General features: G+C 34.0%; 1 protein-coding gene across 1 annotated transcript in view; it reads left to right on the top strand.

Moving 5' to 3' along the window:
* LOC119067294 (alpha-1A adrenergic receptor) overlaps positions 1-22,683 on the top strand; it is a 60,199-nt gene extending 37,516 nt beyond the window's left edge. Inside the window, exons 5-11 of the mRNA XM_037170185.1 lie at positions 6,136-6,315; positions 12,842-12,933; positions 13,280-13,405; positions 17,092-17,198; positions 17,271-17,340; positions 18,084-18,218; positions 21,417-22,683. Of these exons, the coding sequence (XP_037026080.1) occupies positions 6,136-6,315; positions 12,842-12,933; positions 13,280-13,405; positions 17,092-17,198; positions 17,271-17,340; positions 18,084-18,218; positions 21,417-22,374 (1,668 nt within the window). The 3' untranslated portion in view covers positions 22,375-22,683. The remainder of the gene's footprint in view (positions 1-6,135; positions 6,316-12,841; positions 12,934-13,279; positions 13,406-17,091; positions 17,199-17,270; positions 17,341-18,083; positions 18,219-21,416) is intronic.
* Positions 22,684-26,995: the final 4,312 nt, after the last annotated feature.

The following is a 26,995-nucleotide window of genomic DNA, read 5'->3' as shown; positions in this document are numbered from 1 at the left end:
AAGACTATAAAAGCGGGAATGTTGAAGACATTCTCCTTCCATTATGATGAAAGTGTTTCGTTAATTGCATTCCAGGGAAGGTAGCTCACGACCATGGTTATTGCCTTCTATATACCAATCAATATTTTCGATTATCAACTATCCTTTATGCACTTGCACTAGTAAGGCACTTCAGCTGCAAGACAAAAGTAAAAATTAATTAAATGAACAATCGCAAGGAAATTGATTTCTAATTCCGCTTTTAATTTATTTATTAGATGGTTGTTGATCATCATCGAGGCAATTAATGCGAAAAAAAGTGAAAAACTTGAACCACGTACATGAGCGAGATTATATCAATTTAATGAGTGGAATGAGTCTGTGTTGAAATAATTTTTAGCTGTGCAATTGAAGACGTTCCGAGGTATGTCTGGCAAGCTTTCTTCTGGAAATCAATGTCGTGTCGACGGTGTGTTGAATCGATAAACCCTACCCGTAATTATCGCTTTATAAATGCCGGTATGTATGTATGTATGCTGGTTTGAGAGAATATACGTCACTTCGATTATAGTTAGCGACGAAGATTTTTTTTTTTGTGAAATCAGTGATGGGTGTAATTAGAGTCTTTTCAAAGAGAAATTTTAAAATGGGAAAAATTAGAAGAAGAATTTACGTTGCGATAGAAGTTTATTTCTGCTATTGATAAAAAGAGTTGGCTCGAACATTTTCAATGCAGTAATTATATGGCTTGACAATTGGTCTAAAAAATACTTTTCAAAGAGTCAAACATAAAAGATCAAGCACGCATCACACTACCATGTACCATTGATGATTTCGCCGCACAAGGATCATTATGCCTAATTGACGACCTTGTATGTGCTCTAACATAACATGGTACTTTCATTTCGGTGACGACCTCATCCGTAATTTTTAGTTTTCCTCATATTTATGAAGTTAATCGCCATAGGGTAGACGATGTTAAATGGATTTTCCGATTAGATCATTGTTATTATTTCGGCCAATTGAATTATTTTGATATTAAAAGCGAATCAGAAACAATCTGAAAACGTTAATTGGTTATATAGGTCGTGTTTATCAAGTTGATTGATAATAAAGGATTTTCATCAGAACAAATTGAAACTTTGGTCCAAATTTTGGCTTAATTACATTTTCACTTTGTTTTTGTGCCTTGTTTTATTTAGCAGGAGATTTAATTTTCGATTTTGTTATGGATTAATTATAAACATTGACTCTACGCGAAAATTATTTTTTAATTAAAAATTCGACCTCTTGGGTGAAGAGCCACAATTAATTGAGAGAAATTTCGTAACATCTATGATATTGTGCATTTTGCACTAATTTTCTGTTTAGTACGTTTGCGGCCGGTTAACAAAAAAGATATCAATCTGGCGAGGGAGAAAATACTGGGACAGGTGCTGTTTTTGGTGACTAATAGAAGGAAATAGTGTACCATTGGAAAGAAATAGTGTGCCGATAGATGCGCCAATGGAAGTAGGTGGGACAACGTTTGCTCGCGTATGGAATTTGGAATGTTTTGAAGAAACGGATTAAATCGTACGGAGGCGAGTGGTAAAACACCTTATCGTATTTGTGACTTTGCTTTTAGCTTTCGAGAGCTTTAAGCTTCTTTTGTATTCCACTGAAGTAATCCAATTTCAATTTAATCGCAAAAGAAGCGCAAAGATTTCAAACGCTCGCACACACAATACGGGGATTCGGCTTAACACTGCAGATGTTAGGTTAAGCAATACATTATACTCGGTCGACAGGTTACAAATTTTAATTTATCTGGTCATCAGGGAGGGTTAAGACCGCCTTACATTAACACCTTACGTTGTTCAAATTTCTTTTTCGCTCTATTGCAAAGTTGATCATTTCAGTAACCTTTAATCTAAAATCCAATTTTTGCGTGTACTTTCCGGACCATGTATGCTTGAACGTCTCGAAGCAAATTTTCAGGAAATAATCGTTTTTCCTCAATAACCTCAATACAAACAACAATCTCTTCTCGGATCGAGTTTTTACATGTAAATGTACACGTACAGTACACGTTACAGGTCTCCATGTATTTCAAGTCTTCAAAAATAGTACATGTGGCCAGTGCCCTCAATTACGAATAACTGACCGTCGACCTTTACTCACGAATATAAACTATTGAGGAGGAGCATTTATATTAAACCCACAACCGGTTGAAATGTGACACTTACAATCAGGTGAATAAAACCGTATTCCTATGTCGAACTTCTTAGCAAGTAATAACAAGGGAACAAAACGAAAAACAGACTGCTAATTGCATGATAAAGGGATCTAAGAACACAGTGGAACCCCAAGTAATCGTAATAAAATCGTCCATCATCAACATGGCAGAACGCATATATATTCGACTTTACGAGTCATAAAACGCCATGACATGTTCATGTAAACTAATCTGTTCAGTGGCTTTGGCTTTTTCCTCCATTCAACTTTTAAATGATTTTTTTTTTCGGTATTAATTTTCAGCCACAAGACACCCCAAAGAATTCTGTATAACGTACATCTGTGATTTCCACCTAACGTTGTTTGCTATTTATACCCAAACCGTACATATAGTTACTTAAGACTCTTTGTGGATTTTATGCTTTACATTAGATCTTCCGTTATATTAAATCGCAACAATTTTTTTTCTTACTGGAAATTATATATTTGCACAGGAAAATCGGAGAGAATGTTATATAATATCAACATCAATGATTGTTTTGCTCGACCAAGTTACTTACGTTATTAAAAAAGTTGTTTTATGTGAAAAGCATGGCTGAAATAGGGAATCGGTGTACACGGTTGGAGCTGTTATTCCGAAGACGCTTACTCATCGCTTATATAGAGGGGTGATGTCCGATAAAAAGCATTTAGATTAAGTTGCTAATTAGAAATGTATGTAAAATTAGCGTCAACAAAAGACGCGTGGGGTGAAAAAAATAATTGAAATAGAAAACCATGGGAAACTTTCCGAGCCATTTTAAACATCTCTTCTATTTATCTTTTAAATCTCAATTATCGTCTAATTCGAAGCGTTCAAATCTAATTTTTACTTTTATTTCTTTTTACCCGAAATCGTTGAGGTGGATTTTCTAATTTAGTGTATGTATGTGGTTTTGCACTGTGGTTTTACCGTCATATTGCAATTTAGGGATCTTAAAATGTGAGACAATATATGGTTCACAGTTCAGTGAAGAAAAGTAAAACTTGCTAGTCTTTAAAGGAAGGAGGCTATAAGGAATGGACGGCAATGTTATAATCATTCCAAAATGTCTTGCATGATAGGCTCTGTTTGCATTTTTTTTTTGTAGAGTTTCAAGCAATTAATTTTAGCGAGCAGAAGTGCCCCGTAACACCTAATGTGTCCAAAGTTGATAATATTTTCATTTCAATATGGAGTGTTTGGTCTCATCGTAAAGCTGAGATCTGCAGCTTTATGATGATGTTAATTATTTTCTGCTAGACCTGAGTGCGAGAGATACAGTTTTGGTCAAAGTTTATAAGGGGTAACAAATTGGCATAATAAACACAAATGAGCTACCATAACCCTGTCCCTAAATTGGAAAACCAACCAACTATTTTACTATTTTTCAGTCATTTATAGTAGTTTTAACAAGTAATCTGCTTAAAAAACGACCAAAAGTTTTTTTGTTAAAAAAAAATCTCATTAAAAATAGCTCAAATTTAACACAAAAATGGTACCTCGCCGCTACGTTTGGAAAAATCCAAAAGAGGTTTCTTCGAAAAAGTAGTGGCAAATTGAATACTAAACAATAATCAAAAAAGGAATTTTCACTTTCAAAACGAAGTTTTGAAGATATTTAAATTTAACTTGCAAATTCATATCTACACCGGAAGAAAAATTGGAAAATGTGTGGAAAATCGGAAAATTTTAGGATCCTGAAAAAAAAAGTTGAACCTTCTTCTTTCATTTAAGCTATATATCACTACGATAGGTGAAGAATTCAGTTCACAATAATTCATTCAAGTTGCCTATACACTGAAAACTTTGAATAGGGGTGGATGGGTTAAGGGTGGGTTTCCTAAAGGCTAGTAATCGTTTTTAAAATCTACATATCTATAATAATCACTTGTCCAAAGCACACCATTCTACTATAGTTTATAGTTACTATATCGGGGATTTTGACTCTCTGTCTCTGATATATCATTCAAAAACCCTTAAAAGAGTAAAAGTGACGCAAGTCCCTGTGCATACTTCCAAAACAACTGATATCGCTGAAGGTTACGCATTCTGCGCATGTACGCAAAAATTGTAAAAGCAAAAGTTTGACCGAAAAAAATTCTAGAAAAAAAAGGTTGCTAAAAGGTAGTAAACGCAAAAGCGGTCTACTTTTTCTACTAACGCATCACCGAAAGAACTAAACTTCATCTTTTGTGAAATGTATTGTGTGCAATACATTGCCGTAGGCATTCAGAAAACATTATCATCGAGCTGCATAGAACTACCCAATAAATACAACGAAAGTTTTACTTTTCGTCAGTGAGAAATTGAAAAATTCGTTTGGAAATTCGATTTTAAAAATATAAAGCGACAAAGCGGGTACTGAAGCTGAAACAAAATTTGTTGTGAACATGTAACGTAAATAGGGAAGCGAAGATACTCTATGAGGCACAGAAAATCAAAGATATTGATTATATTAGATGGAGTATCAGATGGGAAAACATATAAAAATCAGATCAATGGACCGATTTTTACGAGCCACCGAGTGAACGAAATATTTTTTGGGTCTTCTCACAGGATGTCGAGTTTACGTGAAACAAGTCAAACTGTGATATGGGAGATGGCTCTGTGACGGTACAGAAACCATTTTCTTTATACAAATGAAAAATCTCGTACCAAAATCAATCCTTCAAAATTGATTATTTCAAAAATTTGACCCATGTCACTCTACCATTTTGGCTGTGTATTTTAATCGATTTCACACTGAAATGGAGGGATTCTCTTGAAAAATAGCATACCGAAATCGAACGCATTTTTCAAAAGGGACTCGAAAGTTATTGAGCCATAGAAACCAAAACCACTTTCAAAAAAATCCTTGACAAGAGGAGGTGAACAAAACCAAAAACATGCGGTTTTCTAATGGACATTTCTTCAGCTACATTAGACGTATAAGGTCGTCTGAAAGGCACATGTACTTCGGAGCAAATAGGGTATTTTTCACTTCATTTATTAGTTAGATCAATTCGAAAGAGCTACAAAATTGGGTGTAAAATTACTACACCATTTGACCATTTCGGTGAACTGCAAGCGGTAGTTCTATATCCGAAAACGTAAGCTTGCATAAAAAATTTTTTTGATCAGATCTTCGGCGTGCACGGAATTATTCGAGTTGAGGAATTGAGTCTCAAATTTACAATTCATCGTGACACTACCCTTGCAGATTTGTCATTACAAAGATGAGACCAATAGCGATCATGGAAAACAGTTCTTTGATGTTATCGTTGCGTTTCGGATGCAGATGAATCGCTAGACGTTTACCGAAATGGTCAAATTAACACTCACTTTTCAACTGATCATGTATCAATGTGGATGATGCTTAAACCAAAAAAGGACATACTTGCTCCGAAAGTACGTGCAATTAACTTTCTAATGATACACCACACGACATTTTACATTTCAATTACCTGGAGAAATTTCCATCAGAAAAATTCACGTTGTTGGTTTTCGATCACCTTTCACTAGCCACACAAGCGTCAAGGCATTTTTTTTTTTTGAAAAGTCCACTTGTAAAATGCTACCGATTTTGGTGGGCTGTTCTTCAAAAGAATCCCTCCATGACAATTTTAATCATCTGAATATATAACTATAGATGCTAGCTAGACAGAAAAACACATGTTTTATGTTTTAAATATACAAATTTATCATATACCCCCACTAACCATGTCTAACCCTATTATTCGCAATAAATTCTCTCTTATAAAAGTGTCACCGTTAATGTTGTTCACTTTTATGGCTCTATATACTATATACGATGTATATATACATAACATTGCATACTGAACAGTTTGGCATAAAAAATCGCAAATTAAACGAATAAAATAAATAATTTTGATTCGGAAAACAACTGAAAAATACGAATAACAATTTCATTGTTGCAGGACATACCTCTACATGTTGTTCTGATTACTCATTTATTAATTGCTTGGGATCGAATGAGATGGTTGGGTGATCCATTAAAATCTCGATTACCGTCGTTCGTGTGTAGCTGTGCAACATGGCTTACCGGAATGGTTATAAGTTTGCCGTATCCCATATATACAACATACTTGGATTTGGGGGTAAGTTGATATAAGATTTTGATAAAGAACTTATTACATTCGGTCTATGGAGATTGGAGATGGAGACGCTGTTGTATGCATAGTATAATAGTATATACAGTGTGTGTGTTGTATATATACACAGGGTAAACTATGTTTTTGTATTTTTTCGGCAAAGACATTGATGTATTAGAAAGGTTTTTTTTTGTTGTATTTCTACAACAAATGACAATTATGTTCGTGCCTTATCTTTGAATCGGGTCTAACGACTTAAATTACTGGCGTGTAAGTGATTTGAATTTGCCTTAATAATAATTTATAAGACAAATAGGTTTCGTCCGGCCGTGAGTTTGCTGATTCGAAAGTCATAGTTAGCTTTCATGTGGATCTGTACAATTTAGATAGTGAAAGACCCATAGAACTTATTGACATATTATTGGGCGAGACAATCTTTAACTCATTTTTTGTACCATAAAGCCGTGATAGCTTGTTTTTGTGCAAATGTAAAAAAAAGTTAGAAGACAACATGATCTAAATTTTTGGACATTGGCAATTTGTATCTCACCCTTAGAGTAATTATACACGGAAAACTCATATATGCACCCCAGACGAAGAAATCGGGAACAGCTTCACGATTATAGAACATTAGTTGTGTGCTGCATATTGATCTGAGGATCATACAATGCCCGCCTAATGAATATTGTTGTTGTGTGCTGGATATTATTTTTCAGCGTGCAGGTCTTAGCTGTATTTTAAATTTTTTTCAATTCAATAAACAACCTAATTTATCGTTTAATAGAAGAAATTGATTTAATTATCTTTATCAATTTTATTTGCAAAAAAAAAAACAAAAAAACGTTTAAAAAAAATTTAATTTTTTAAATTTTCAATTTTATTATTATTATTTGTTATTAGCCGTAGATTTATATTTAAATTCATCATATTAAATTGCTAACAGAATTTTTTTTTTGCTTACGTTTTTTCCGGTCACCCACCCAAGTACGGACCGCGACCATCGATGCTTAACCTCAGTTTCTGACTGCCAACGACTTTACCACTGCTGCTATACTGCTTGCATATAGTGGCAGTCTTATTTCGAACCGTTGTTACTTTGCTTTATGCAGCACACAGGCATATTTATACCTACATGCTGAATATTGACTAAATGAATAAAGTCGTCCGTATTTAGAATGGGTTATGCAACAACATTTAATTGAATTTATTTTCTATGAAATGTAGTACTTCTCCCCACTAAGCAATGTCATCGGATATTATTATTTTAATTCTGAGCCTGGTTCTGAATTAGAGGTTTTTTCAATCGTTCTACAAAAAAACTGTTCACATTAATGGTGAGCATCTATTACGCGAATTAATAAATTAAGATTGGCTCACCTAGTTTGTGTATATTACGTAGGTGGAAGCACGGGGTTTCAGGGGGTTTCGAACATTTAGTTTTTTCATGTTGCAGATATTGCAGTGTCAAATTCTGTCCAAGATGTGACATATTTGCAAGGTATTGGCCTTTTCCACAAAGTATAATCAGCGTAACCTTCGTAAAAAGAATCTTGAATCTGACAAGAGCACGTGTGCCAACGTGTAAAAAACAAATGTTCAAAACCCCCTGCTGAACCGTGGCGATCCTCTTGTCAGACGGACAGTACATAAACAAATTCCATCATTTATTGCTGAATACCACCAACTATTTCTGTTAAAATTTAAAAGCCTTTAACACCGAAAATGGATTTAAAAGTTCGTTCGTCAAAATTTCTATTGAAATACATAAATGTAACATTATCATTGCATATTAATTCGGTAAAAATAGAAATAACTTTAAATGAAGGAATAAAATTAGATTTGATAATCAGCTTTATGCGTATGTTCTTGAGATCTTCCTTTTATTTCATTAAAACAATAAATTTATTGTTGCATAGTCCATTCTAAATACAGACGACTTTATTCATTTAGTCAATATTCAGCATGCAGGTATAGTTCGATAGTACCATTTAGTCAATATTCGGCATGCAGGTAAAGTTAAGTAATACATCCCACAACTAATTTGAAGATATAATTCAGCACACAGCAAATATATACCTGGGAACATCACAATATTCCTACGAGCTGAATAATAATGTTGCCGGAACTATATTTTGAAAATATTCATATTACATGTTTATTGTAATACAACACACGGGAACATTATTCAGTCTGCAGCAAATATATGCAGCACACAACAAATGTCGAATTTGCCGAATTTTCCGTGTAACTAGAGAGGAAATTTGTACGACGAAATGTGGTCCCAACATCAGCTTGTATAAGATACACATTTCGTATACTTTTACACCAATACATGTATACGCTGACGCTATTTCGCTTTTGATAGTTCAAAAGAGGGCAAACACACATACCAATAAACATTTCGTGTTTCATGTTGGGACCACGTATTTTAAGTAACTTTGTTCGAAATTTCCTCTCTAGGTACACGGAAAACTCATATATGCACCCCAGACGAAGAAATCAGGAACAGCTTCACGATTATAGAACATTAGTTGTGTGCTGCATATTGCATATCTGAGGATCATACAATGCCCGCCTAATGAATATTGTTGTTGTGTGCTGGATATTATTTTTCAGCGTGCAGGTCTTAGCTGTATGCCTGTTTTATAATATAAAATGACGCCATTTTTTTCAATTCAATAAACAACCTAATTTATCGTTTAATAGAAGAAATTGATTTAATTAACTTTATCAATATTATTTGCGTTAGCAAAAAAAACGAAAAAAAATTTTCAAATTTTTTTTTTTTATTATTTTCAATTTTATTATTATTTTTTGTTATTAGCGGTAGATTTATATTTAAATTCATCATATTAAATTGCTAACAGAATTTTTTTTTGCTTACGTTTTTTCCGGTCACCCACCCAAGTACGGACCGCGACCATCGATGCTTAACCTCAGTTTCTGACTGCCAACGACTTTACCACTGCTGCTATACTGCTTGCATATAGTGGCAGTCTTATTTCGAACCGTTGTTACTTTGCTTTATGCAGCACACAGGCATATTTATACCTGCATGCTGGATATTGACTAAATGAATAAAGTCGTCCGTATTTAGAATGGGTTATGCAACAACATTTAATTGAATTTATTTTCTATGAAATGTAGTACTCCTCCCCACTAAGCAATGTAATCGGATATTATTATTTTGATTCTGAGCCTGGTTCTGAATTAGAGGTTTTTTCAATCGTTCTACAAAAAAACTGTTCACATTAATAGTGAGCATCTATTACGCGAATTAATAAATTAAGATTGGCTCACCTAGTTTGTGTATATTACGTAGGTGGAAGCACGGGGTTTCAGGGGGTTTCGAACATTTAGTTTTTTCATGTTGCAGATATTGCAGTGTCAAATTCTGTCCAAGATATGACACATTTGCAAGGTATTGGCCTTTTTCACAAATTATAATCAGCGTAACCTTCGTAAAAAGAATCTTGAATCTGACAAGAGTACGTGTGCCAACGTGTAAAAAACAAATGTTCAAAACCCCCTGCTGAACCGTGGCGATCCTCTTGTCAAACGGACAGTACATAAACAAATTCCATCATTTATTGCTGAATACCACCAACTATTTCTGTTAACATTTCAAAAGCCTTTAACACCGAAAATGGATTTAAAAGTTCGTTCGTCAAAATTTCTATTGAAATACATAAATGTAACATTATCATTGCATATTAATTCGGTAAAAATAGAAATAACTTTAAATGAAGGAATAAAATTAGATTTGATAATCATCTTTATGCGTATGTTCTTGAGATCTTCCTTTTATTTCATTAAAACAATAAATTTATTGTTGCATAGTCCATTCTAAATTCAGACGACTTTATTCATTTAGTCAATATTCAGCATGCAGGTATAGTTCGATAGTACCATTTAGTCAATATTCGGCATGCAGGTAAAGTTAAGTAATACATCCCACAACTAATTTGAAGATATAATTCAGCACACAGCAAATATATACCTGGGAACCTCACAATATTCCTACGAGCTGAATAATATTGTTGCCGGAACTATATTTTGAAAATATTCATATTACATGTTTATTGTAATACAACACACGGGAACATTATTCAGTCTGCAGCAAATATATGCAGCACACCACAAATGTCGAATTTGCCGAATTTTCCGTGTATAATTACTCTTAGATTTCACCATAATCTTATCCTACATCCTACACTGACAAAAAAATTTCGAAAAACTCAGCTGTTGCAGGTAACGTTGTCTCCAGGTAACCTACAATAGCTGCCACAGCTGTAGCGCCCCATACAAAAAATACAGCTGCGTCAGATAATGTAGACCTGGAGACAAAATTAACTGCAACAGCTGAGTTTTTCCAAACTTTTTTGTCAGTATACATATTCTTTGAGTTGACACAAATTAGGTTCGAGAATTTATATCAAACACTAGACAATAATTTAAACAACTGAACGTAATAGTATATTACTATTCAAGGGAAGGAATTTGGTATTTCGTATCCAAATGAGTAAAAGTGTCCGAGGGCTTTAGCTTTTACTTTTACTTATCGTGATACGAAATATGAAATTCGTTCCCGACTGTAGTATGAGTTTAGTAGTAGTTTTCCTTTACGAAGGAGGGAAAGACTTTCCAATTTTCCTTCCCTTGTAAAGGAAAATTTATTTAATAGCAGATATACAGTCCCTAACAACAGTTAGGTCTGAGGATTTCAGAGGTAAGTCTGTAATAAAGCAGTGAGTTGAGAAGGAACGACATAATTAAAACCATTGAATTTACACTAAAAGGTTACTGATCCATCCGATTCGCATAAAGTATATCTCTCGCAATTACAAACCGCATTCGATTAAAATGAGAGTATAAAATGTTGCCTTTCGTTTGATATATTTTTTTTTCTAAATCATTGAAAAGGGAGATAAATAAGCAAGGTGATGTATCAGATTAGCAAAGGTATAATTTTCTATACATACCCGATAGAATTTAAATCGGCTTATACTCATATACTTTTCAAATCCAATAAAATACGTGTCTACGTCTGACTGTCACCGGTCTGTATTTTTTTTAGGGCAAATATATTTTTTGGTTTGAAAATTTTCTTGTCAACTTCGAATCTGTTTTATTTACTCACAAATTTCAGTTCGAATTGTTCGTTAAAGCTGAACTTGAAAAACGTTCACGAAAACGTTTTTTTCTCTTTAATTTTGTTTCAGAAGTAATTTGTCACTTCCACCGAGCACACCGAATCCTTTTCATTAGATTTTTTTTAAATTTCATTTATCAATTAATATGAACTGTTTCCGTTGGTCTAAACCATTTCTCAATTGGCTAACTTGCTTTATATTAGACATCTGGTAACAAGTTCTTTCCTTCAGTTTTAGAAATTTGAATCGAAAATAATTCAATCCCAAAATGCCCACGAAGTCTTCAGGGACCGTTCATAAGGGACATCACCGCTAATTAAGTGGACGTCCCTAATGAAAAATTGATTAATTTTACACATCCCAAATATTTGTCGAGGCGAAACAGATAGTCTGTAAGTAATCACATGAAGTGAAACACTAATATTTTGTCCGAACTTAAAGGAAGCATAGGATAGCGTTAAGATTGAGCTGAGATTGGGGGTTAGGAGTCGTAATGTTGGTGGCTTTTTATTTCGAAGGTGAGTAAGAGAGTGAAAAATATATCCGGATCTACACTATACGAATCGAGAGTATAGAGGTTGGTCGCAAAAGAAAGTTAACCTTGCAGAAGCGGCTAATCATCTGTAATGCCGGCGACGACGAACCAAAAGTATGATCTCTATCCACTACCACTTATACAACAAAATGTATGTTTAGACAGATGAAGTAAAAGATGTTTTTATTAAACACTAGGCAAATACTTGAAACAAAAGGAAAGACAGATTTAACAATTATATCGTGATAAGCCTGCCATTTTCAAAAGGTTTTCAATGTAATATATGTGTAGAGCTTTTCACATTTTCTTATAGCTCAGCATATCAAATCCAAACCAATCCAATGACATTGTAAATATTTAGACGAGTCCATATTTTCGCAAATGAAAGGAAAATATTTGAGAAGGGATAACACAAAACTATTCTACCTAACAAAATTAACTAGAGTGTGTAAAAAAACGTTCTCATCGAAGGACCTTCTGTATAAAATATGTCGTAGATACTTGTTAAGGCACATACAAAGCATTGCCAAGATGTTTCTGCTTCAGAGGAAAAGTTTCTGAATTCAGAAACTATGTCGCATGGTCACCTAAAACAATATCGGGTTAACATTGTTAAAACATTTCGGTTTTTTTTTGCCACAGACACGTGGCAAGCCCCCGTATAAATAATAGACTACCCGAAACACACGAATTTATAATATTCCATTTACAAATGGTTCTTTCTCAGATTTTTCTCTATTGTAACGCAACACCCAGTCTCTATAAATTCGATGATGTTGATGAATATTTATCGTACCAATTTCGGTGTGAGCGCTTTATAAAATTGTTGTACGATTTTCTGCAGACTTACATACCAAAATTTCGAGGAGTTGGAATATGTGTCGTGAACCTGGTCGATGACATGCAGGAGTACATGCGAGGCCTGTTTGTTATGATGTAAGTTTTACGTTTTCTTCGTTTTTTTTTTTTGTTTGGTGGGTATATAAGAAACGAGTGGTTCCAGTGAAAATATCTGGGTTGAACATTTGAATATATTCCACCCTTGCCACACATCAACCAACAACAATTTTTTATTAAAATTTACTGTCACCATTTTTTCTTTTCCCTTTTTTCAATTTTGTTTACTTTCGTCCTTATCTTTCGTTTTACCTACTCCGTATTTGTTTTGATATGTAAAGTACATATCACAGTTTTTTTGTTGTTGCTGTTGTTGTGCCATGCCAAGAGTTTGTGAGTTTCGGAGAAGAAAAAAATTCAAATATCGCATTTATCAAAATTACAGGTACTGTGCTCCAGCAACTGTACTGGCTTATCTATACATACGTACGTCGAGAGAACTGCGACCACCGGAGGGCCCGTTGGGTGTGATGATGTTTGAACATCGAGCGGATGTGCGGAATAGGCAAAGGTATGTATTCGATATGTGTGGCGTACACAATATGAGAAGTAATTTGTATAAATCTAAGATATGGGTGAACCGACAAAAAAAAAAAATATATTGCCTACCTGTAACCGAACCGGATCAGATATGGTTTCGGGGATAAAACATTTTTTTCTTTCGGTTATGAGAACATATTTACATTTTCGGGTCTGGTTAGCACAATTAATTGATATTTTCGCAGACTTTATACATTGAATTTCCGAATTGAACGACATTGCCCTTCAGGGGGTACTAAGAAGGTAAGGATGCAATTTACATTTAGAAAATCCTCTCAGAGTCTGTTCACCAAAGACGTTCTGACCTTTTTCAGGTTTTCTAGCAACCCGTAACATAGTCTAGGGCTTTCCTTAATCCTTAAACATGTATTGTCTGAATTTGGTTACCTCTTTCTCTCCATACGACGCCCTTCATGAAGTCCAATGTGGAGTTTGTTTATTTGCTGTGGAAATTTAATTTGCTTGGTTTTTGGTTTTGGACGCAAATTTGATAAAGTTTCGCTAGATTCAGTAATAATTTCGTGATGGAAAACAAACGAAATGCACTGGTCAAATCAATAACGCGGATGAAATATCATCCGAAACAATTAATTAACACAGCGATGATTTGAATAGCAAAAACATTCTCACTGTACTGTACCCGTATCAGTGAAAATGAATTTGTGCAGAGTGAAATTATGTTCCGACAAAATTTCAGTCCTAATATAAATAATTGATTTCCTACCTGATGGTACACGTACTTTGAAGTATCAATATCAATTATTATTTTCCCTAAATCAAATAGTTTCTTCCGTTTTTATTGGGGGTAGGTAGAGATAATTGACTTTTTCGGATGAAAGATTTTACGGTTTTCGGATAGAACCCAGGTCGTAATGAATATTGAAAGGTCTGCCTCTACGATTATTTGGATGTAATTAATTTTTGATTTTAATATATTTTATGAGTAATATTTGGAAAGGTTTCGCTTGACGACCTATGTTGGCAATATCATGTAAGATAGGTAAAAGTCAACAAAATTCTCGTAATTAGACCGGTTTTGCAGAATGGATTTTCGTTTTTGCTTTTTTTCATATTATATCTAACGTAGAACATTTTTTTCTTCGCTTCAAATAAATGGGATGAGTTTGCCTATAGCCTAACTTACGTTTTTAATTTTTTTTTGAGTGTATAAAGGAATTCAGAAGATGAAAAAATAGAATTATTATTAAGAAAAAATATAAAATTAAAAACCTTCTTAGAACGCGCTAATTGTTTTAAGCCGAAAGTTTCTCTTTGAAGAAACTTTTAGGAGACAAAACAACATCACAAACTACGAACGTTATTTTAATTGTCAAAAACAGATGTGCTTCGTACAACTACAATATTATAATCTCATTATATTTCTTTGTCTGATTTATGTAGAATAAAATGTACGGACTTCCTAACACAATGTTGTGTCCATTTGTTCAAAGTTGTTAAATCACTTACAGCGACTTTATTTTATGGAATGTTCTTTAAGAAGTATCTAACTACATAATTAAAACGTCAACTGCTTTCGATATTATATCGATCGAGCATAAACTGCTGTACATGTAGCCAATATTTATTTTATGAACAACAAGAACATGGTGCATAGGAAATGGTTGACAAGCTACAAAAATAATGTTCAAACTATATTTGCAAGTGTACTACAAACGTCAGGTGTATTGTCACTAAATCTGTTACTTCTTTTGATTAAGCCTGGTGTGAGATGGAAAATAGGAGAATGATGTTTAGAAACTAAGAATAAATGTAAAAGAGTTGCTGTCAGTGCTGTCAGTGCGCTTATTTTCATGTGAACCAACTTCATATGGTGGTATTTGTTCTGTAATGACAAATGTGAAGTTGGTTCACATGAAAATAAGCCGCAGAGAATGAAGTACTATGAAAAAAATGTGGCGCCCACTTGTCCCATGTATTTCGATTGGATGGAAGATAATACAGCTGAATAGACGTTTCTTCAAGCGTGCACTGTAGTGAACCGACACTCGCATACTATACATTCGCAGGTGTCACAGAAACATTATTATCTTTTATGATAGTGAGCTGGAACCATTATCTGTAGAAGGAGAAGATGTCCTATTATGTAACACTAACGTACGCAAAAAATGACACATCAGAGAGGTGCGAGGCCATATAACACGTCGATTTATTCCCTTGACTGTTAAGTCAAGGGTCATATATCATAAAATACGCTCGCTATGATCGATTTTGTAAAATGTATGAAATGTTTCAATCGACGAGGAATTAAATTCCTGAGGTAAAGTTCGTAAATGGTCAATATCGACCTACTGATCTGGTAGTTATTTCCGAAAGAGTTTTTTTTCCGGTTTCTTGATAGCACGATAACTTGAGTAAATCTACACCGATTTTGGAAATTTTGGTTTTAATCGACGAGTAATAAAATTCCTCAGGTCAAGTTCGTAGGTGGTCGATGTTGGACGGATTTCACGATATCTCGAGAAATCCGGAACCAATTTTGAAACCTTTGGTTTTATTCGATGACAAACAACATTTTTGTGCTCAATTTCGAATACGGTCAATGTTGGACTCATGCTTTCTAAGTAATTCCCAAGATCATTTTTGTCTGGCTTTCGGATTTCAAGATAACTCGAGAATTCCTAAACCAAATTTGGAAGTTTTGGCTGTATTCGACGAAGAAAAAAGTTTTTGGGTTCAAGTTCATAGATGGTCAGCTTAGTACTCATGATCTTGAAGTAATTCCCAAAAGCAATTTTATCTGGTTTTTGATTGCGAAAAACCCTGAACCAGATATGGAAAATCTGAACGCCTTTCAAAAACTAATAAAATAATAAAATTTATGTCGTGCACTGCTTAATATGAAATGATGGACTAATAATTTCTAACAATATTCAATTTTTGTATAACTTTTAACGTTTGTGAAGTAACAAAAAACCACGCATTCCAATAGCTTTTCATTGACACAATTCTTTTCTTTCAATTTAAAAAATTCGAAAGATGCTTTTCATTTCAATAATTTTTAATGAAATGGTTGATTCCAGTATTGAAACAAAAATATTATCCGGGCGAAACCTATAACATCGGTGCTAAAGTGAGCATTGTAAATGTAAGAGTGTACTAGTCTGTGCTAAAGTCCATTGTAAAAGTAACCATTCTGTGGGCTTAGTCGGTGCTACAGTTAGCATTGTACAAGTAAGAATCCAGTGCGTTTATCACTGGTCATTGCTAACTTTCTTCATTTTAATAAAAAAAATCAATTTACTTTAATTTCCCTAAATTTAAAAAGACATTCAAGGGACCCGACCCACAAACAGTGGGGCCTAGTTTATTTTTTCGCTGATATATCCATCCAATGATTTTCTCCAACATTTCCTATTAAATTATTGAACTATTCAATGCGTTTTGATTGAATATTCCCATTCACCATATACATAACGATATAAAATTCAATTCGATTAATTTACATAAATTCGTAAATACCAAAAAAAAACTTTTTTCATTTTCACTGAAATGACGACATGGAAAAATATCTTAGCATTTTTGAAATCAACTCATTTAATATTTCGGTCGCATAGCATAATATCTGTTGAAAATTAAACGATTTTAAATTCGCCATGTGGCTTCTGAATGAATAATAAATCAAATAAATTGTCATAGGACATCATCAACGTCGACGCCAAGTGCAACACGTACAGCAGCTCGCTCGAATAATTCCCGTTCATACGATTTATACGATGCTGAAGTTGATGTAAATCGAGAAAAGCGTAAGTATTACCAATAATTAAGATTCATGGAATGGAATGCAAGTGGTTAAATTGTTGTAATCCGTTCCTTAGGCACTCAGAACCATTTAGGGGCAATGGCTGCTGTTCAAGTCATTTGTATGTGTCCACTGATGATTTTGCGGTAAGACTTGGTGCTTTGATTGAAGTTTTTTTTTTTGTTAAACATCATAAGAGGAAATGTTCAACACGGAACGTGACCTACAATATCATTTGTTTTAATATTTTAACTGAAATAGAAGTCCACACGAAAGGAAGGGTGGGATGTTGTCAAGTGTGACACATCACGTTATAGATATATAACAGGTGTAAACAATGGGGAGGTGGTGGAAAATGCCACCTTACGTCTACACATGTCGAATTTACTTTGAGATGTCGTCGCAACTCATGGCATATAATACGAAACGCAGTTTCAAGTTTCAACATCATTAAACATACGAAAAAGTCAGACATGCAACATAACATATTTATATTGAATTTGTGTCTCTAAGAAGCTATTGCCACCTTGAATGGAACGATTGAATGGAAATAGAGCCTGTCCCACCATTTCCTTCATCTTTCTCTCCCTCGATACTTCACACAGAACACACTCGTAAAAGAATTATCCGCTGGGGAACGAAGAAACTAATTTACAAAAATTCCCAAAAAAACAAATGAAACGCTCCATTTAAGGCGTTGTTTCGCTGTTACGTTATTCTTCCATACACATTATTTTACACAGTTGCTAACATACCAATTCAATTTATCATTTTTTTTAATTCCCTTTTTATGAACTGTCAGCACCACATTTTTTGCGTCTACTGATTAAATTATGTTTAAATATAATAATCAAATAAAAATTAAATTTCCTTTGCCATTTCCATGTAGAATCGCTCGAATGGTATTGGAAGAGACGTACGAAAATACATCACATTTTGACATCACATTTTTGATGTTCGTTTGGATGGGATTTCTGCCGACAGTTATCAATCCTTGCATCTATGGATCGTGGATGCTATCAAGGTGAAATTTGTTACCTTTTTATGTTTAGTTTGAGTTTGGCGTTTTTTGTGTGCTGTAATCTAATGAAAAAACTTTTCCATTTTACATAAGATTTTCTCATTAAACTTTTGGTTTAAGTTGCGCTTCATAATGGAAAGTTTTTTTTAGAGATTCATTCGTTTCGCTAAAGGGAATTAATTCACTGTCAAACAAAAATTATAAGGAATGAATCAAAAGAGCTGCGAAAGGTTTATGGGATAATTTTAACGACTTTTATAAAGAACATCTAAGTGCTAAACTGTGCTAGTTCGATACCAACTATCTCGGAGACGAACGAATCAACGGTTTAGTTAAAAATATGAGGGATCTTATATGCTCTATCGCTTACTTTTCCTCTTCAACTTGAGATATTAATACGTTATTTTTGGGTGTTTTTTAGCAAACAATTTTTATGCAAAGTTGTTACTTTCTGTCTGCATAGGGTATCCAGACAATAAAAAAAAGAAATCAGAGGCTCTAACCCCAAATAAAATATTATTTTGACTTAGAACACTAAATAAGTTTTTTGCAAAATTATTCGAGAGCCTCATTTTGTCGCCACGTCACTCTGATCGGCTTTTCCATCAACCTGTAGTGTTGCCATATTCACACCTTTCGAATTTCAACATTCTGAGCAGGGTAATTTTACGCTAGTTCGTTTGACAAATTTCCAGGTACGGAATTTACAACGACAAGTACTATTTTTATTAGATCTTGCGTGGGATTACGGCCTCTCATTTCGATTTTTTTTTTTGACTACCCTGGTCTGCAGATAATCTACAATCAAATCGATCAACAGAGTGTACTAATTAATCCATTTTGAGGGAAAACGAAATTTCGGTGGTGCAGCGAGTAAAATATTTTGTTCAAATCGATTTGTCGAAAAATGTTAAATTATTGCACATAAATGGGAAAAATGATGGAATGACTGCTATTTAAGCGAACTAGGTTTGAGGATAAATGCAAGCTATTTTCCATAATTAATTTTTTTTGTTCCACTAAAATATGAGGCACTCAAAAATGGGAAATGTTTTATCACAAGTGTACCAAAACGGACATGTAGTGCAATAAATTTTCTGGTTCGGAATGAATTTGCTGACTGAGGAAATTAGTTCTGTTGAGGAAATTAATAAATTTTCTGAAAAAATGCCAACAAAATTGCTGGTAGAAATACCGAAGTTTCTGTTAAGAATGAATTTGCTTTTTGGAGATTAATTTTGCTGACCAACAAATACATGACCAAGTTACTGTACCAAATATTTATTGAAAATTTCCCGACCATAGACCACCGGAAATAATAATCAACACAGTGTGAATTCCACACAGGATACATTAAATAGAACTTTTCAGTTAGATTTTATAATAAAAACCAAATTGGCTTTTGAATACTAAATTAACTATTTGCTGTGAAGGTTCTTTGCTTATGCCACTAATTCCCAACATGCAGAATTTGGTTTAAAAAAATCCTAACATTTTTGTTGCAATAACACTAGTTACCTTCTGCAAACATTTCATCAGAGCACTGAAACATTGATGCTGTGAAATGTCGAATAAATAGTGTGCAACAGGGAGTTGTATGTAATTATAGAACCAATTCGTACAGACATTATGCCACCACAGACCGTTCACTTGTACGTACATATATATATATACCATATACAATACATTCTGTTTTCGTTCATTCGTAAATTCGTTCACGGTCTCGTTTCAATAATTGATTGAATCTCTTACGATATGGATGCGTGAAAGTACCACGGAGAATACCCGTGTGTATGCTTGAATGGTTAAAGTAAATGTTTTGAAATAATTTAGCATTACCGGATTTTGTGGAGCTGAATTGGAAGGGGAAGATAATCAACTGTGACAATCAATCTCTCTGTACTTTCGTTATCAGTAAAGCTTTCGTCTAAAAAAAAATTGTTCAGATTAACAAATCAGCTCAAACTCTTTTAGAATGTCAAAAGTCTGGGCAATTTTATACACATTGTTTTGATATAATGAACAAAATTTCAATTTCAGTCAATTTAACACCATTGCGTTCAATTAAAGCCGCTATCATTGTTGCCCGAATGATTAATTGCAGTAGCTTCTTTAAAGTACACTGAATTTAAAGTTGAATATTGAAATATGCCAATCAATCTTACCATTCATGAACAGTGCCAGGTGTTTTCGTTGTAACGTTTAAACTGGTAAAGATTTCCTCAAATTTGCTGGTGGCACGTGTCACACTCAATGACGGAATTATCCTTTACGCTATTAACATATTTTTTATGGAAAATTCGTTCTCTTCCACTAAAGCGAATATTTCGGTATACGCTCAGAGTCTACGCAAAAGATTATAATTTATTGCTGCGTTATCATAACCACTAAATTTAACGAATGTAATGCCGATTTATTAAAACCTTTTAGGATTTGGGTTTAGGAAAATTTAAATTAATTTTTCACAAAACGGATTAATTTACTTCCGCTGATATCAGACATTTCACGTGCCTGGCAATCTTGACTGCAAACAGGTCCGAACTTCAATCTCTTTAATTGAGATTTTGAACGAATTTTCCGATTTGTTTCTCATTCTTGTTTACAATACAATACAACACAAATACAAATACAATTGTTTCTCATTCTGTCACTTGATATAAGCAATAAAATTTTGGACGACTTTAGTTACACGACCTGATGAGTATTCTGAGTATACTGGTCCGACCCTGATCTAAAATTAATTTGTTTCACAAATTGTGTAGAATATTTGAATGTTCTATTGCAAAGTGCAGGTCTGTCAGCTAGGAGTATCGAACTAATGAGTAAAATTATTGCGACGAAATGTTGTTAAATAAAACTTGAACTATGAACAAAGTTATGCGGAAATTGTACGTATAGGGCTGGTTATACGTATACCTTTCATTATAGCGCGATTTTAATTAAACGATGGAATGATGTCAACATTGAGTACACATAATAAGCACGAAAACTTTACAAACTTTTAGCATTGAACTATTTTACTTCTAAAAGTACGTGCGTATAGCAAATCAAATATGTGAAACGACGGGAAGTCCATCAAGTTCATTCGATTGTTTCGCGAAATTGTGATTAGCGAAAAACATTTTGAGAAACTTTCGATATCCAAAAAGGCATCAATTGGATAGCGACTAATGAATAAAAATTGTTTCATTCTCGTTACAGAACCGCCAAGGAACGTCTGCGTGGATATTTTCGCCTGTCATCTCGACGTGTCACCAAGCTTCAAAACAATGAATGCTCAACCGAAAATTCGGTTACACAAGAAATAACCAATGAAACCTGCGATGAACCGAAAGCCATGCTAACGGAAGTGGTAGCAGTCAACAATCAAAATATGTCGAAAATAAATGTGATTAGTGACCATCGAACACTAGTTAAACCCAAAAAAGCTGATGGACTAAGCACTTCGTCGAAAGGTCGCATTGTTCTAGCCGCGGCGGTGGATAAAGAACTGGTGAATAATTCTTGTTCTAATATAACATCAAGCACCTACTGCAATGACCACTCATATTATGATAAGAGTCCATTATTCGACCGGGACAGTTTGTACAGTGTGAGTGATCGTAAGTCGCTCAGTCGTCCCAGTTTACAGCGTAGTCAAGACAACATTCTGTCCGAATCGGACATAATGTCACGCCGAGAATCGTCAAGTACTTACGAACGGGATATGGAAATCATTGACCTATTGGAACGTGAACGTAGCATGGACATACAAGACATGATTGAGCAAGAACGTAAAGGTGAGAAAATTCGCAGTATCACCCGACACAACTCGTCATTCGAACGACATCACCGCAAGCTGCCAGATATTAGCAAGTTAGCTCCAATTAGTCCGAAAAAACTGGATCATTCGGTCAATTTTCCGAATTTAGTATTTACGCATCAAAGTGACTTCGGTGATGTGAATGGTGTTAGTGCTCGCGTTTCGAATAGTCGAAAAAGTTCACAGGGCTCGTATTCGAACCGTGATAGTATTACGGGTCGGCAAGACATTCCCGGTGATCATATGGGCGTCGGCAATGTTGGTCGAAATTCCAGAACTAGAAGCAACCACTCATCGACAAGGAGCTCCATCAAATCGAGAGATCGACGAATTAGTGCGGAATATTATAATCCGTAAATTGAATTTGGATTTTTTTGGCACAGCGAACGGTTTGAAGTGTAGCTCTGGATAATAAAAATCTAAAATTGTTTTTAAGAAGTCAGGTAAGTTTTTAACGGTTAAATGTAAGGTCTTACGTGATAAGCAGATAAGAATCGGATGGAGGACAATGTGAAAATGTTCCTTTGTTTAAAAAAAAAAAACAAATTAGCGGGCGCGTGGCTACGAACAAATGAAGATGAAATTTTAATTCGGAAAATAGTGTAGTCTCTTTTGTGCACAAAACAAATATTTAAACAAAACGAAAAATGGATTCAATTTGCGATAGACCACGAAATGTTTGGGTTGCATTCGCTTCATTTATTCCTTTTTTTTTGTTTGCTTTAATTTACTTGTCGTAATCACTAGTTTTTTATCGCGTTTCCTAAATTTTCCAAAAAAAAAAATGTCACGAAAATGTGGGACATTTTTTCCGGGAAAATAGTCCCTGGCTTCCGGTCTATCCATTTATCTCGGATGTTAGAATTAAATTTAAGTGAATGGAAGACATGCCAGACCCAACTATAGATATATTCATGTCAATGTAACATTTTCCATTTTTATGGGAGCCAGAAAAAAAGGAAAACAAAGAAAATCACGTTATTCCACTGATGTAATGTCGTATAATGCTTGTACATTTATTGCTTAACCTAATAAGTCAAGCAAAACAGTTAGTGGATTTATATTATGACACGATAAATTACAGCATAAAACCCAGTTTCATACGAAAGTCAACTGTTAAGGTTCACAACATAACATATCCAGCGATTGTACACAAAAATACAAGTAGTTTTTCATTACGATGAGACATTCATAAATTATACAACCCTTGAGAATTTCAATCCCTTTTTTGTATCCCTCTTAATGACCAAAACGAGTGTAACAACGACAACAAAAAAAGGTTTGGCTGTCTTCCTCCCAACAATGTAGTAAAGGAATTCGTCTTGTAATATTTTTGCTCTCTGATTGTGACTGGATAACCGTATGTTATGAGAGAATTGTCCTTATGTGATACGATGCTGATGATTTATTAATCAGTCTGCGACGCATTATGCAGACTACCGACGAACATATAGCATTTTGATGAAGTACATTCAATTCAAAATAAAAAAAACAATTCAGAGACTGAAATCCCAAACGTTGTTCATTGTTTCTTTCACCGATTTTTTGTTGTTGTTGTCGTAATTGAACCGTATATCAGAAATTCGTTTTTCGTTCTTTTTATTTCAAAATATTAATCACATTCCCCCCGGTTATCGATGTCGCTGTTAAATAACTCCATATTATCGCTGCAAAATGCATTACATGAGTGGAAGATAATTATTTATGAAATACCTAATTATGGTTACAACGTTCCATTGTGGCTTTATAACAACGTTACGGCCGCCAATTTATTTTCACCATCCGATTAACGTTATTTTATACACATTAGATGGTTCTATCGACAATTTATGTTCCAATTTAAATTAATGCGCTAGAATTGTTCAGCGATTGCTACTAACGCCGGATCGATGGAGAAATTTGGAGTTTAAAATGGCATTGACCACATTTCATTGAAATTTAATGAATCTATTTCGATTTATTGTGGTCAGATATTACTTTTATGGTATAGTGATTGACAAGTGAACTGGAGAAATGGATTTATTTTCAAGCAGACATTTCTGAAAATAATATTTTTAAAAGGGAAAGCATATACTACCGTACCCGCGGGAAATGAGTCATTGACATGAGCGTTTATTTCCCGGTGGTGTCGTGAGTAAAATAAATTACGTAATTGTTTGGAACTTTGTATTTTGCCTTGTGTAGTTGCATATCTTGTCTTCGGCTCGAGCTGCAATAATGCCACACTCGGCAAAATAAAAAATTCCACACAATGACCTAATCTACTATTACTTCGCCTCTGTATAGTGGGTCATAGTATTTTACACAAAATCTTTTACTTCATTCATTTTAACATATATTTTTGCTATATATAAGGCCACGCTAAACTTTAACTCATCTTTAGTTTACTTTTGTCGTTTCTGTCGAAGGAAAATGTGGAAAATTCAAGAAAATCTGGAAATATGTTTTCCCCAATATAGTCTCTTCACTGTCCAAACCTGACAATTTTGGTCTCATGCTTACCTGAAATTTGCATACAATTTTTAAACCTGGCTCCGGATTCGGTTAATATTTACAGTGAGGCAAGTTTTTTTTTCAGAACTCCACCTAACGAAAGTCAATGTTAGAAATCTGCTTTGGCAGCTACATTTTGTAGCACTTAACGATAAAATTCAGTGTCACTAAACGGAAGAAGTGCTGGGTATCAAACCCTACTCACTATCTTAAGCAAAAGAAGTGACAGATTTAGTCATAACGTACAGTAATCGTACACATGTATAACTCTGTCGCTTTTTAAACAATTTAAACGATACCGTATTTAAATCAAACAAAAACGAAACAAAATCTCTCATTTTATGAACCTATTAATTCGTCGTAAAATCTTCCATCTGAGATTTTGTGTATGGCTCAACTTTAAATCGATTTTCAAGCTTACATCTCAACTTTGTGAGAAAATAAATAATAAAATCGTACGATTATATCTGCGAAATGAGCAGAACATTATATATGTCCCAACAGAACCGACCTTATAGTGTACACATCAATAAGTTCATTTAACTCCGTGAAAAGCTTAACCCGTTCACAGATTTATTATTCATTTCCACATTCAACCCGTTTAAATGTGTACTGATGTACACACCTGAATTCTTGTGCATATAAAATCAAACCCGCTCTCAAATATTATGATTTAATTTCGCTTCGACAAAGTCTGGAAAAACTTCGTACACTTCGTCAATTATACACATCTGTTTGCTGAAAATGAATTTGAGAAAATGAGAGTTGAATTTCACAGCTAAAAGAATTTCGTGGTACACTCGAAGAAAAGTGAATTGTATCACGTTGTTGTGGCTACATATTTTTCATCAAATATGGTCGTAGCGCATTTGGCGTGCTATTTAACAAAAGGGAAGAAAAGATACACTTCGGGAAAAGTGAAAATCGACACAATTTCTGTTATGGTATTGTGAGTAATTTAGCCGAATGAATAAAAAAAAATCCGTTGTGAATCTATTTTGGATTCTCGTTTGTGACTCGGTACGGAATGTTAAAACTCAAAAATCTAGTTCCTCATTTGTTGATTAATCCATAACTCACAAAATAGAGAATAGTTGCGGTTATCACATTTCCATGAGTGAAGTTCGTTTTTTTTGTGTGAAACGAATTTTGTGGATTACAAACCACAACAACTCTCAAATCTGAAAACATGACGCAATTCACTATTCTTCGAGTGTAAAATATATCCATTTTATTCATTCAATTTATTATTTTAGTGCTACCGTCCAAATCCAACAAAAAAAGACGAGACAAAATGTTTTCGCATTTTGAAATGCAACAACAAAAATGCAAAGTTATTGCAAAGTCATTTTGTTTGTTATTTGTTTTGTGTGCATAAAGTAGGCATTACCATAGTGTAATTATGAAAATTTGTATCGTATACAATCTGTGTTAATGCCGCGACAAAAAACAAATTTGTATCTTTACTCGGTGGGGTAAAATATATATTCGTTCCACGTTGCTTCGATTCGAAAATGAAATTCGTAAAGTGTAACAATTGTATTTTTGGGTATAGTGAAAGAGTATTTTTAATAATAGAAAAAATATAAATTTATGAGAGTATGCAGAGAACAATTTTAGATAAGTTAAATTGAAATTGTGCCAAATAATTATTTGTAAAATAATATAAGAAGGAAAAAAAAACAATTTTGAAACCGATTTCTACTGGTCGAGTTTCACGTACAGTTTCCGTTATGTACAAAGAATAGATGGAAAACGTTTTCGTTGCTATGCACTCTAAATAACATTTCATACGTAATTGATTAAACGTACGTAGAATACATATAATAATTCTGTATAAGACATTTATGGCATGCAAGTGTTTTCTAAAGATTAATCGACAGTTGAAACTTCATCATATTTTATCACTCAGGAAAATGTAAAACTCTCATAAAGTCCTTACATTTCTTTTTTTTATCCACAAAATTAGCTTCAGTGACTATTAGACTAAGAGCTTGTGTGCAATACATAACGACACTGTTCGAAACCTATTTATTCTACGAAATTTATTGTTAAGAGTCTGTCGTCACGACAGTGCCTTGTCATAAGCAGATTGTGGGAAATCCTCTCATTTCAGAAAAAAATGGACTCTCCGGAAAATGTGTCATTGACATGAGCGCTAAGACTCATTTTCCGGTGCTTAGCGGGCGAGTAAAGTAACTTACATAATTCTTTGGAATTTTATAATTTATCTTCGGCTCAAGCTACAATAGTCAAGTTTTGCAAAATAAAAAGTGCCAAACCCGAAAGTAATCCAAGCTTCTAGGTGATAGTGGTCAACTAGCGCTCGTAAAACAAATGTCTTTCGTGGTATGACATGGTATATAGGTTTCAAACTTCAAACCGTGTAACTGATATACACACAGGGTCTTGACCTGTAACACACAAAAATTCGTAAATAGAAAACATAGCTTTTCGTTACTGTTGGATCGTACAACGATTATCG

Source organism: Bradysia coprophila (assembly GCF_014529535.1).
Source record: "Bradysia coprophila strain Holo2 chromosome X unlocalized genomic scaffold, BU_Bcop_v1 contig_12, whole genome shotgun sequence".
NCBI lineage: Eukaryota > Metazoa > Arthropoda > Insecta > Diptera > Sciaridae > Bradysia > Bradysia coprophila.
The sequence above is the reverse complement of the archived record's forward strand: the minus strand, read 5'-3'. Positions and strand labels throughout refer to the sequence as shown.